This window comes from Phalangium opilio, unplaced genomic scaffold (genome assembly GCF_054372755.1).
Source record: "Phalangium opilio isolate 3A_F unplaced genomic scaffold, DU_Popi_V2 ptg000105l_1, whole genome shotgun sequence".
Taxonomy (NCBI): Eukaryota; Metazoa; Arthropoda; class Arachnida; order Opiliones; family Phalangiidae; genus Phalangium; species Phalangium opilio.
Window position 1 is genome coordinate 11103724 of NW_028324207.1, and position 13139 is coordinate 11116862.

The 13139-nt window shown below is 38.5% G+C and overlaps 2 protein-coding genes and 2 long non-coding RNA genes across 6 annotated transcripts; 2 read left to right on the forward strand and 2 right to left on the reverse strand.

The window, feature by feature from the left end:
* Positions 1-146: 146 nt before the first annotated feature.
* On the reverse strand, positions 147-3499 carry LOC149629964 (uncharacterized). 2 transcript variants are annotated; one of them, XM_089851645.1, is made up of 10 exons: positions 2952-3499; positions 2786-2873; positions 2437-2704; positions 2303-2379; positions 2161-2236; positions 1922-2086; positions 1182-1350; positions 904-1121; positions 518-837; positions 147-456 (listed from the first exon to the last, which is right to left on the reverse strand). In XM_089851645.1, the coding sequence occupies exons 3-10, from the start codon at positions 2515-2517 to the stop codon at positions 243-245; spliced, it is 1320 nt and encodes a 439-aa protein (XP_089707771.1). In that variant the 5' UTR covers positions 2518-2704; positions 2786-2873; positions 2952-3499; the 3' UTR covers positions 147-242. The 2 variants fall into 2 exon arrangements, with proteins under 2 accessions (XP_089707771.1, XP_089707772.1); XM_089851646.1 differs by having other exon boundaries at positions 2437-2476; positions 2544-3498.
* LOC149629965 (uncharacterized) lies at positions 1263-2435 on the forward strand. Its single transcript, XR_016374418.1, has 2 exons — positions 1263-1384; positions 1898-2435. It is a non-coding gene; the product is annotated as an uncharacterized LOC149629965 (long non-coding RNA).
* A 4872-nt stretch (positions 3500-8371) lies between the features above and the next one.
* On the reverse strand, positions 8372-11783 carry LOC149629966 (uncharacterized). 2 transcript variants are annotated; one of them, XM_089851647.1, is made up of 10 exons: positions 11177-11783; positions 11011-11098; positions 10662-10929; positions 10528-10604; positions 10386-10461; positions 10147-10311; positions 9407-9575; positions 9129-9346; positions 8743-9062; positions 8372-8681 (listed from the first exon to the last, which is right to left on the reverse strand). In XM_089851647.1, exons 3-10 carry the CDS (start codon positions 10740-10742, stop codon positions 8468-8470), a joined length of 1320 nt encoding a protein of 439 aa, XP_089707773.1. In that variant the 5' UTR covers positions 10743-10929; positions 11011-11098; positions 11177-11783; the 3' UTR covers positions 8372-8467. The 2 variants fall into 2 exon arrangements, with proteins under 2 accessions (XP_089707773.1, XP_089707774.1); XM_089851648.1 differs by having other exon boundaries at positions 10662-10701; positions 10769-11782.
* On the forward strand, positions 9488-10660 carry LOC149629967 (uncharacterized). The gene is made up of 2 exons (XR_016374419.1): positions 9488-9609; positions 10123-10660. It is a non-coding gene; the product is annotated as an uncharacterized LOC149629967 (long non-coding RNA).
* Positions 11784-13139: the final 1356 nt, after the last annotated feature.

Consider the following 13139-nt stretch of genomic DNA (forward strand, 5'->3'; position numbering starts at 1 on the left):
TGTTTTTCAATGCAAATGATCACTTTTAATCGCGCACAAGAGCCACGCGTTATCCCAAACCTTTTCCAGAGTTTCTTAGGCCAGTTTCTTCGCAGCTTCTATGCTGGACACCGATTTGTATTTATTGAGAAACAATTACATCCATATTTAAGAGGGCAAGTTTTTAATCACGGTGAAATTAGAAATACACAGTTTTATTTAAAATCGCTAAGAAAAGCTTTAAGATTTTAAGCAAAATTCGATTAAGCAAAGTGGTTGAAGAAGATTATTTCGGTGATGACGGCGGCCACTGTTCCCGACAACAACGTGAAAAGCAAGTAGAAAGGAACGAACATTCTTCCGAGGTCCAAGGAATCAGTGACTTTCAATGGTCTCTTCCACTTGACTTGTTCAATTATGTAATGGTTTTCAAAATACAGATACTTGAATACTTGCGTTTCGAAAATCGGTTCCAGACTGTAACAAAACAGTCGTCAAGCCATGCAGTGAATCAACTCACGTTAAAATTAGTACGAACCACAGTTGGAGATTTTCGTGGATTTGCGGTGAGCTTCTCAACCAAGAGGTGTTGAATATTAAGTGGATGTAATCGAAGCCAACATCTTGCTGCGAAATGTAAAGTCCTCCGTTTTGCGCCAAGAACATTTTACTGACTGGATCAGATCTAAGGAATCCTCCCATTGTCCACATCAAATAGGTGTCCACCTCGAGTAGAGCTTTTTCCCCGAAGAGGATCGGAATGTATCCATCACGCTTCATATAATCCAATCGAGAACCTAACAGTTTCTCCTCATCGTGTGCATCGAGCCATTCCTTAACAACTGGATCCTGTTTTGCCTATAGATACGCGGCAATGACATCCTAAGAATGGAGGAAGGACTTAACGAGACCACGCCTATTTACCAAATATTTCAGATAATTGAGAGTTCCGCTAGGTTTAATTATTGTTGGTGGAATTCCCGATTTGATCAAGTCCGAGAGGGTGTCGATGCGATTGTAGCTTTCCTTCGTGAACTCCGTGCGCAAGTAACAACCCAAGAAAAACAGAATGAAAGTCACTCCGATAAGCCACGACGAAGCGAGTAGACGACATGTAATTTGGGGCAAAACGGAAGGAATCGCTGTAGGGAACAACTAGATTATGACTCACTATGGGAACACAGTCGCTAGTAACTGCTTACGTTCGGCGCAGATCAGCGACGCGTTCTCCCAGACATTTTCTAGGGTTTCTTGGGCCATTTTCTTGACAATTCTCTTGATAGGCAACGATTTATATTTGTTGGTTACGATGGAGTGAATGATGAGCAAGAGCGACAGAAGAACCACAGAGGACACCGTTAAAATCACCACCTAATTGCACCAAGATCAATGAATTGGGCAGTTAGTGGATCCTAAGACCATTAACAACCCCCGGGACTGGCAACGCAATAAGATCCTCGTATTGAAGTTTCCGCCTCTAGGAGTTACGGCTCTTTTCGCGACAAGGGTGCCACCGAGCGGCAACGGATAGAAACTTATAGGGTGTACAGAACTTCCGGTTTCGTATATCGCTTAAAAAAAGAAATAAGATCGTCTTCTTCTAAATTTGGAGGCCGAGGCCGCAACGGTTTAATGTACAATTATGATAAAATAGCAAAATAATATATCGCTAAATTAGCTTGATATCTGCATAATGGTAGTTAAAAATATATGTACACGCTAACATTTTCATTCTCATCTGCTTCGTCGTGATCCGCCATTTTTAAATAGCAAAGAGAGGAACCTGTAAACCGGAAATTCGGTACACCCTAAAAGTTTCCTCAATATACCGCAAGGGTCGCTAGGATCGCGCGTAACAGAAAGCCACGAAAGGTAGAAAGCTTGCGTTGCGAGTCCCGAGGGTTGTTAATGGTCTTAGGTGGATCTAAATTGAGCAGTTTACTTCCGCGTCCATATTTAAGAAGGACAAGGAAGTGGACGTGACTTTCTTTGGGGCGGCGGATACGATAATTGTCTTGGCCGTTTCGAACACCGGAGATGGACTGAAATATTCCTGTTGACCATCGAAAAATGCGCGTCGCATGGCAATCATAATAACATTTGCATTCTAAAACCACCCTAATCGATATTAGTCATTTGTACTTCATCATACTTAAATTCGATCTTATATCTTTCACGTACGTTGTAAACATGAGGCGGCGCAGTGAATGATTTACCAAAGTTAACCGAGCTCAAATTATGCCCTTCGTAACACACCCTGAAGAATCATCGACAAAATAATATTAGGCGAACCCAACTACGCGATTCGAGCTATGAAAAATACTTCAAGTTGATAGACTTTTTCAAATAATCCTCCATGATTTTGTATAATGACGCCTGGCTCTTTAACTCCCACGCTTCCTGACAAGTTACGTTAGTATTTTAATTTTCATCAAATAAAATAATTGACAAACTCACTGTAATTGTCGTGATGTTTATTGGAGTCTCTTCGACGTATCTACGATAATTAAGAAATGTTTTCAAATCTACGATCGACATCTCAGAGCTGAAAATGTTAATTCTACCTGTATTTAAAATATCGATCCTTTCCGAGATATTCCATTTTGTTCAGCGTCAGTTCGAGACGCACATAAAACCCTTGCGTCAATTCGAAAGGTGAGGACGAACGTATTAAATCCGTTTAACTGCACGCATTGTTGACAACTCACTGCTGCAACTTACGAAACTGTTCAAAACAAAATATAATAAGTTGGAGAAATCTTGAAGCTTGACGCGGTATAGAAGTTAAATTAAGTTCTATGATTACTTGTTTCCGCCCCACAGAATCTGGTCGATATTTTCCTAATTAAATTGAACCGAGTTAGATGAGATGAACGTGGACGATAACATGTTTCCTATAACATAATATTTACCCATTCTAAGTTTGGATAAACAGACTGAAAAAACATACCGTGCAAAACAAAAGACATTACGGTTGGACGGTTATATCGACGATTTCGACCCTTTTCTGAATCGAACCCTTCAAGCAAAAATAGTGTCAAAAGTGTATAGATATAAAAACAACAAGTAGACTTCATTCATAATTCCCTGCCTTTGGCTGTGGACGACATGCAATCCTCTCAATCGCCTACACGAACTAACCAATCAGGGAAGAGATTCTTGACGTCATAGGTCTTTAGAAATTAGTACATGCTGCTGGCGATCCAAACGTTCATTTTTGGTACTAGAGCTAGCTAGCATGTGCTACTTTATGAGCTTATTCACGGCTTGTTCCCTGTGCCACGGTTGGGTGGGTAATCGTACGCAAAGGGGTCGACCCTATTTTGGCTGGGCTTCTCATGATATTACACGGCGCCAGAAAGTTGAAACGAAGAGTACTTTTTGTTTTTGAATCTATATACTTTTGGTTGTGTTAATCTATATTTAGAGATGTGAAATTACCGAAATTTTTAAAAATGGTAATTTACCGGGTAAATTACCGAAAAATTTCCGGGTAAATTACCGAAAAATTTCCGGGTAAATTACCGAAAAATTTCCGGGTAAATTACCGAAAAATTTCCGGGTAAATTACCGAAAAATTTCCGGGTAAATTACCAAAAAATTTCCGGGTAAATTACCGAAAAATTTCCGGGTAAATTACCGAAAACTTTCCGGGTAAATTACCGAAAAATTTCCGGGTAAATTACCGAAAAATTTCCGGGTAAATTACCGAAAAATTTCCGGGTAAATTACCGAAAAATTACCGGGTAAATTACCGGGTAAATTACCGAAAAATTACCGGGTAAATTACCGAGAAATTACCGGGTAAATTACCGAGAAATTACCGGGTAAATTACCGAAAAACTACCGGGTAAATTACCGAAAAACTACCGGGTAAATTACCGAAAAACTACCGGGTAAATTACCGAAAAACTACCGGGTAAATTACCGAGAAATTACCGGGTAAATTACCGAAAAACTACCGGGTAAATTACCGAGAAATTACCGGGTAAATTACCGAAAAACTACCGGGTAAATTACCGAGAAATTACCGGGTAAATTACCGAAAAACTACCGGATAAATTACCGGGTAAATTACCGAGAAATTACCGGGTAAATTACCGAGAAATTACCGGGTAAATTACCGAGAAATTACCGGGTAAATTACCGAAAAACTACCGGGTAAATTACCGAGAAATTACCGGGTAAATTACCGAGAAATTACCGGGTAAATTACCGAGAAATTACCGGGTAAATTACCGAAAAACTACCGGGTAAATTACCGAAAAACTACCGGGTAAATTACCGAAAAACTACCGGGTAAATTACCGAGAAATTACCGGGTAAATTACCGAAAAACTACCGGGTAAATTACCGATTAAAATTTTGAAATTACAAAAATTACCGTAATTTATGGTATTTTATGTTTTAACAGGCTTATTACCGCCTTTTATATTCTTTTCATTTAAATGGTTGCCTTTGTTTCAAAATAACTCTTCATATTATGACATTTGCTTTTAAAAATTATGTGGTTTGAGGCATAACCATGACGTTTAATTAAACTTATCACCCCAACAACAACCACCTCGTCATAAAAACGGCAACCGCTGAATTAACAGCGAGCTGCTGATGATATAATTCTGAAATAGCGCGCGATTAAGTTCAATCAGGGAATACGCCCAAATTTTGAATGAAATCATCTGCTCACTTTCAATTTCATTGAAAATTGGATTTATAGGTCACTATTTTACAATTTCGTCATGTCCTAATCCTCAATTAATATCAATTAATTCCTGTTTTTATGTTAATTAGTTCAAAAGTAAGACATTTCTCCCGATTTTAGCAAAGACTAACGATTATATATAGACTGGTCACTATTAACACCACGAAATATTTTCGTACATTGGGAATACGGAACCAGGGTTGGAAATAAGGTGAATTTTGTAAGTGGTCCTCGGGACCAGCGACCCCTCATGATGGAATTATTAAACTGGTCCTGGGGACCAGTGACCCTCGCATTAATTATTATTTTACCGGTCCCACTATAAATTAAATTTCTAAAATGGTTAGAATAAAAAGTACGTAAAGACACAAAAGTAAAGAAGCTGAAAATTCTAATTGATTTTGAATTTTTTACTGTAGGAAAAAGTAGCATATAACAATCCATAACAGTTAACTTTTATTTCTTATCACAATTTTTCAACTAGTTGCCACTAAATATCAATCAACATGTCTAATGATATTTGAAGTTCTTAATCCTTTTCTGAACTATCCTTATTCCTTATTGCATTTTACATAAATTCGGTGGCAATATCTTCTCTCGCTATCAGTAACTACATAAGGACATCATATCTCTAAGGGCCCAAGCCCATCTATTAGCAAAAACATCTAGTTCTGCTAGATGTGACGTAGACTTTGTATAGGGGCACCTTGCGAATTTTTCGTGAAATTCGCGGGAGAGAAAAATAATTTTCAAAATCAGCCACGACCGATATCCTAAGCCGGTCGTGGTCTAGAGGCGAGCTCTGAGATAACGCTCCCAAGCGGTTGGGAATCAAACTAAAACAGGCGGGGAGGCGAGTGGCGAGACGCGAGAGAGGAAGGACTGAGGGGAAAAAATAAGTAAGAGAATTTCCAGAACCCCCCAGCTCTCTCAGACACAAGAGGTAAATTCGCGCTTAGTAAAAATCACGAAGAGCTGTCGTGAGAAATCTTCGAAGGAGGGAAAAATGTTCAATGCCGGGTTACTCTGCAGCGAATGCGCTCGGTCTCTGTTTAGACTTTACAATTATTACACCACTTGAGATGAGACGGATGGCTGACCAAATCGGACAAACATACATTTCAACCGTAACATAGAATCTTGGGCCCTTAGAGAGAGATAATGTCCTTATGGTAACTACGGCCTAATACGACTACTGACAACTAGTACTGGCTATGGTCCAGACTGTCAACTACAAGAGACTCATTCTAGAGTATAGACGCTAGACAAGATCAATAGTCAGTAGATTACAAAACTTTTGTAGGGAAGTTGTAGCCAAGGAGTACTAACTACCTATGAGTAGAATTGGTAGAAAATGTGTTGAGCTAGAAAAATTCTAATAAGGAACCCCGAATTAATAAACTGGTCCCACCGTCTATTTTTTCCAAAAACCATAATTAATAAAGTGGTCCCTGGGACCACTGACCCCAAGTTTTGGAATAAATAAACTGGTCCGAGCAATTAATAAACTGGTTTTGGACTTGTAAACCTGTCTTATTTCCAACCCTGTGTAACGGAACAGTCTAGGAAATAAGAATTTTCGTTAAGGTAGTTTTTGGGAAATGTCTGGGAAATATCGCGCTTATTCTAGTTTAAGACTAGTTGTTTGGACCAGTTTTAAATTTAGGAAGTGAGGGGGGGGGGTTACTGGTCCTCAGGACCGGGTTATTAATTGCAAATAGGAAAACTAAGTGGGGACCAGTCCTGAGACCTGTTTATTATTTTCGACACTATGGGTCACTGGTCCTAAGGACTAGTATAAAAAAGATTCCTATTTCCCAGACTTCTTGGGAAGTTGGGACCAGTTACTCTCTAGCGTCCAAATTAATCAACTGGTTTTTAAGATTTTTCTCCACCTTAATTAACATATAGATTTGCAATTAATAAACTGGTGCCGAGGACCAGTAGCCCCACTTCTTGAATATTAAAACTAGTCCAAGCAATTAATAAACTGGTCCCGAGTACCAGAGGAAGTGTGCTATTTCCCAGACTGTTTCCAACTGCCGTCAACGCAGCAGACCATCAGAACAGTATGCAGAACACCATGGAACCAAATATTTTGGTGGACTCGCGACGGGGAAATTGTCAAAACTGCTTCCAGACTTATAAAATTTTTTGTTAAAACTGAAAATTGTATTGAGAAAAACATTAAAATGTATGCCTACGTTTTACAATAACAAAGAAAAAATTAACGCAAGGAATTTATTTAAATGAAAAATGCAGAAAAATTTGAACAATTCGAAATACAGATGGCGTGCCTAAACATTAATTAAAATTAATTAACCTAATTAAAGTGCTCTTTCTCTTTGTGTTTGACTAGAGATAATTTAGTATGGACAACGTACTTCAACAATCATGACAATTAAACTTAAGAATGTTGTTGAGGTATAACGAGGGGGTTGTGTAACTTGTGTTTACAAGGCAACCGAGCTATGAATAAAACTTTTAATAACGATTGATTATTTCAGTATTTTAATTTAAACACCTGCAGTTGCTTATTAATAAATAGCAATAGTTGGATACTCAGGTAAATAAGTGGGTTGTGCTAGTCCTCTCGACTTGAAGAAATAATATTTATCTTACCCAACTTGCTAGTAGTTTTTCAATATTTTTATAAAAAACAAGTTGGGAAAGCCAAAGTGTTACCTCTCCAAGTCTATAGAAGGTCTACCGACCAATCTTGATTTGCAATTATTCCTCTTAATTGATAAACAATTGCAGAAGATAAAATTAATAAATATTAAATATACGACTTTCTCAACCAATAAGGATATGTCTTGTAACATAGGCAATCAGATAATCGGGAAAAATAGGAACTGAAGAGTATAAATTTTGTAGAGATATTACCTTTATGTGTTGGTAAAGGCTCAATTGTCCACTCCTGAATTGTATACCCGCTATGTTCGAAGCCACATTCTAAAACCGGGTTGGCGTGTGAACACTATCCTCTCGTTTTACCTCAAAGTAATTCTTACTTACCGATCATGATATTATTTTTACCTCTCCGAGTGACGATGACATCACAGAGGTATTACACCGGACGTTTCTGTGTGTGTGTCTGTCACCGCGTTCGCAGTTGGCAAATCGGAGAAAACGTGTTCTCAAAAAGCAATGGTCGGTTTCTACTCCATTAGCATCGTTAGGGTTAATATGCACGCGGCGATAGACTAGGGTTACGAGAAACGTCAAGGCTCTCAATGGCAAGGCTTCCACCAAAGGTTCATGCAATTGCGCTATTTCTCACCACTTACCGGGAATCAATCGCTTATAAACCCTAAATTTCCAAAAAGAGGCGTACGCTAGAATTCAAACGTCAACAATAGCTGTGTTTAAAACCATTTTAGGAATTACGTTTCTTAAAACGATTTTACTAGAATTAACGTAAATTACTGTCGATTAAAATAATTAATATCAATTAAATTTATTTAATTATTTAAGAAAAACCTCCTAATTGGGTAGATAGCCCTCGTCTCAACTTGGAGAGGTTTATTATGGTTTCCCGACTTGTTTTTCAATGCAAATGATCACTTTTAATCGCGCACAAGAGCCACGCGTTATCCCAAACCTTTTCCAGAGTTTCTTAGGCCAGTTTCTTCGCAGCTTCTATGCTGGACACCGATTTGTATTTATTGAGAAACAATTACATCCATATTTAAGAGGGCAAGTTTTTAATCACGGTGAAATTAGAAATACACAGTTTTATTTAAAATCGCTAAGAAAAGCTTTAAGATTTTAAGCAAAATTCGATTAAGCAAAGTGGTTGAAGAAGATTATTTCGGTGATGACGGCGGCCACTGTTCCCGACAACAACGTGAAAAGCAAGTAGAAAGGAACGAACATTCTTCCGAGGTCCAAGGAATCAGTGACTTTCAATGGTCTCTTCCACTTGACTTGTTCAATTATGTAATGGTTTTCAAAATACAGATACTTGAATACTTGCGTTTCGAAAATCGGTTCCAGACTGTAACAAAACAGTCGTCAAGCCATGCAGTGAATCAACTCACGTTAAAATTAGTACGAACCACAGTTGGAGATTTTCGTGGATTTGCGGTGAGCTTCTCAACCAAGAGGTGTTGAATATTAAGTGGATGTAATCGAAGCCAACATCTTGCTGCGAAATGTAAAGTCCTCCGTTTTGCGCCAAGAACATTTTACTGACTGGATCAGATCTAAGGAATCCTCCCATTGTCCACATCAAATAGGTGTCCACCTCGAGTAGAGCTTTTTCCCCGAAGAGGATCGGAATGTATCCATCACGCTTCATATAATCCAATCGAGAACCTAACAGTTTCTCCTCATCGTGTGCATCGAGCCATTCCTTAACAACTGGATCCTGTTTTGCCTATAGATACGCGGCAATGACATCCTAAGAATGGAGGAAGGACTTAACGAGACCACGCCTATTTACCAAATATTTCAGATAATTGAGAGTTCCGCTAGGTTTAATTATTGTTGGTGGAATTCCCGATTTGATCAAGTCCGAGAGGGTGTCGATGCGATTGTAGCTTTCCTTCGTGAACTCCGTGCGCAAGTAACAACCCAAGAAAAACAGAATGAAAGTCACTCCGATAAGCCACGACGAAGCGAGTAGACGACATGTAATTTGGGGCAAAACGGAAGGAATCGCTGTAGGGAACAACTAGATTATGACTCACTATGGGAACACAGTCGCTAGTAACTGCTTACGTTCGGCGCAGATCAGCGACGCGTTCTCCCAGACATTTTCTAGGGTTTCTTGGGCCATTTTCTTGACAATTCTCTTGATAGGCAACGATTTATATTTGTTGGTTACGATGGAGTGAATGATGAGCAAGAGCGACAGAAGAACCACAGAGGACACCGTTAAAATCACCACCTAATTGCACCAAGATCAATGAATTGGGCAGTTAGTGGATCCTAAGACCATTAACAACCCCCGGGACTGGCAACGCAATAAGATCCTCGTATTGAAGTTTCCGCCTCTAGGAGTTACGGCTCTTTTCGCGACAAGGGTGCCACCGAGCGGCAACGGATAGAAACTTATAGGGTGTACAGAACTTCCGGTTTCGTATATCGCTTAAAAAAAGAAATAAGATCGTCTTCTTCTAAATTTGGAGGCCGAGGCCGCAACGGTTTAATGTACAATTATGATAAAATAGCAAAATAATATATCGCTAAATTAGCTTGATATCTGCATAATGGTAGTTAAAAATATATGTACACGCTAACATTTTCATTCTCATCTGCTTCGTCGTGATCCGCCATTTTTAAATAGCAAAGAGAGGAACCTGTAAACCGGAAATTCGGTACACCCTAAAAGTTTCCTCAATATACCGCAAGGGTCGCTAGGATCGCGCGTAACAGAAAGCCACGAAAGGTAGAAAGCTTGCGTTGCGAGTCCCGAGGGTTGTTAATGGTCTTAGGTGGATCTAAATTGAGCAGTTTACTTCCGCGTCCATATTTAAGAAGGACAAGGAAGTGGACGTGACTTTCTTTGGGGCGGCGGATACGATAATTGTCTTGGCCGTTTCGAACACCGGAGATGGACTGAAATATTCCTGTTGACCATCGAAAAATGCGCGTCGCATGGCAATCATAATAACATTTGCATTCTAAAACCACCCTAATCGATATTAGTCATTTGTACTTCATCATACTTAAATTCGATCTTATATCTTTCACGTACGTTGTAAACATGAGGCGGCGCAGTGAATGATTTACCAAAGTTAACCGAGCTCAAATTATGCCCTTCGTAACACACCCTGAAGAATCATCGACAAAATAATATTAGGCGAACCCAACTACGCGATTCGAGCTATGAAAAATACTTCAAGTTGATAGACTTTTTCAAATAATCCTCCATGATTTTGTATAATGACGCCTGGCTCTTTAACTCCCACGCTTCCTGACAAGTTACGTTAGTATTTTAATTTTCATCAAATAAAATAATTGACAAACTCACTGTAATTGTCGTGATGTTTATTGGAGTCTCTTCGACGTATCTACGATAATTAAGAAATGTTTTCAAATCTACGATCGACATCTCAGAGCTGAAAATGTTAATTCTACCTGTATTTAAAATATCGATCCTTTCCGAGATATTCCATTTTGTTCAGCGTCAGTTCGAGACGCACATAAAACCCTTGCGTCAATTCGAAAGGTGAGGACGAACGTATTAAATCCGTTTAACTGCACGCATTGTTGACAACTCACTGCTGCAACTTACGAAACTGTTCAAAACAAAATATAATAAGTTGGAGAAATCTTGAAGCTTGACGCGGTATAGAAGTTAAATTAAGTTCTATGATTACTTGTTTCCGCCCCACAGAATCTGGTCGATATTTTCCTAATTAAATTGAACCGAGTTAGATGAGATGAACGTGGACGATAACATGTTTCCTATAACATAATATTTACCCATTCTAAGTTTGGATAAACAGACTGAAAAAACATACCGTGCAAAACAAAAGACATTACGGTTGGACGGTTATATCGACGATTTCGACCCTTTTCTGAATCGAACCCTTCAAGCAAAAATAGTGTCAAAAGTGTATAGATATAAAAACAACAAGTAGACTTCATTCATAATTCCCTGCCTTTGGCTGTGGACGACATGCAATCCTCTCAATCGCCTACACGAACTAACCAATCAGGGAAGAGATTCTTGACGTCATAGGTCTTTAGAAATTAGTACATGCTGCTGGCGATCCAAACGTTCATTTTTGGTACTAGAGCTAGCTAGCATGTGCTACTTTATGAGCTTATTCACGGCTTGTTCCCTGTGCCACGGTTGGGTGGGTAATCGTACGCAAAGGGGTCGACCCTATTTTGGCTGGGCTTCTCATGATATTACACGGCGCCAGAAAGTTGAAACGAAGAGTACTTTTTGTTTTTGAATCTATATACTTTTGGTTGTGTTAATCTATATTTAGAGATGTGAAATTACCGAAATTTTTAAAAATGGTAATTTACCGGGTAAATTACCGAAAAATTTCCGGGTAAATTACCGAAAAATTTCCGGGTAAATTACCGAAAAATTTCCGGGTAAATTACCGAAAAATTTCCGGGTAAATTACCGAAAAATTTCCGGGTAAATTACCAAAAAATTTCCGGGTAAATTACCGAAAAATTTCCGGGTAAATTACCGAAAACTTTCCGGGTAAATTACCGAAAAATTTCCGGGTAAATTACCGAAAAATTTCCGGGTAAATTACCGAAAAATTTCCGGGTAAATTACCGAAAAATTACCGGGTAAATTACCGGGTAAATTACCGAAAAATTACCGGGTAAATTACCGAGAAATTACCGGGTAAATTACCGAGAAATTACCGGGTAAATTACCGAAAAACTACCGGGTAAATTACCGAAAAACTACCGGGTAAATTACCGAAAAACTACCGGGTAAATTACCGAAAAACTACCGGGTAAATTACCGAGAAATTACCGGGTAAATTACCGAAAAACTACCGGGTAAATTACCGAGAAATTACCGGGTAAATTACCGAAAAACTACCGGGTAAATTACCGAGAAATTACCGGGTAAATTACCGAAAAACTACCGGATAAATTACCGGGTAAATTACCGAGAAATTACCGGGTAAATTACCGAGAAATTACCGGGTAAATTACCGAGAAATTACCGGGTAAATTACCGAAAAACTACCGGGTAAATTACCGAGAAATTACCGGGTAAATTACCGAGAAATTACCGGGTAAATTACCGAGAAATTACCGGGTAAATTACCGAAAAACTACCGGGTAAATTACCGAAAAACTACCGGGTAAATTACCGAAAAACTACCGGGTAAATTACCGAGAAATTACCGGGTAAATTACCGAAAAACTACCGGGTAAATTACCGATTAAAATTTTGAAATTACAAAAATTACCGTAATTTATGGTATTTTATGTTTTAACAGGCTTATTACCGCCTTTTATATTCTTTTCATTTAAATGGTTGCCTTTGTTTCAAAATAACTCTTCATATTATGACATTTGCTTTTAAAAATTATGTGGTTTGAGGCATAACCATGACGTTTAATTTTGAACGTTGGATTATAGCAGGCCTATATATTCATTTGAAGGCTGTTTTTAGGAGGAGTATGTATGATGCGACAAAAGATAGGTACTGTTCGTTCTGGGACAATGTTAATCCTATGGGGCTGCCCCCATAGGAATAACATGGGCTGCACCCATTTTTTTATTTTTTTTTTATTTATTTATTTTTATTTTTTATTTTTTTGAAACATATATTCTTCTAAAGAATCTCATTGTAGGCCTAATTTTCATAATAAATGACTTATTTTTAAAATATGAATTTGTTTTATTAATATTTTCCGTGTGAAAAAGGGGGGTAGGCAACAGGGACGTGCTAACTACGGGGGCAGCATATTTTCAGGGATAAGGGAGTCAGATGGATTGGAAATGATGATGGGCGACC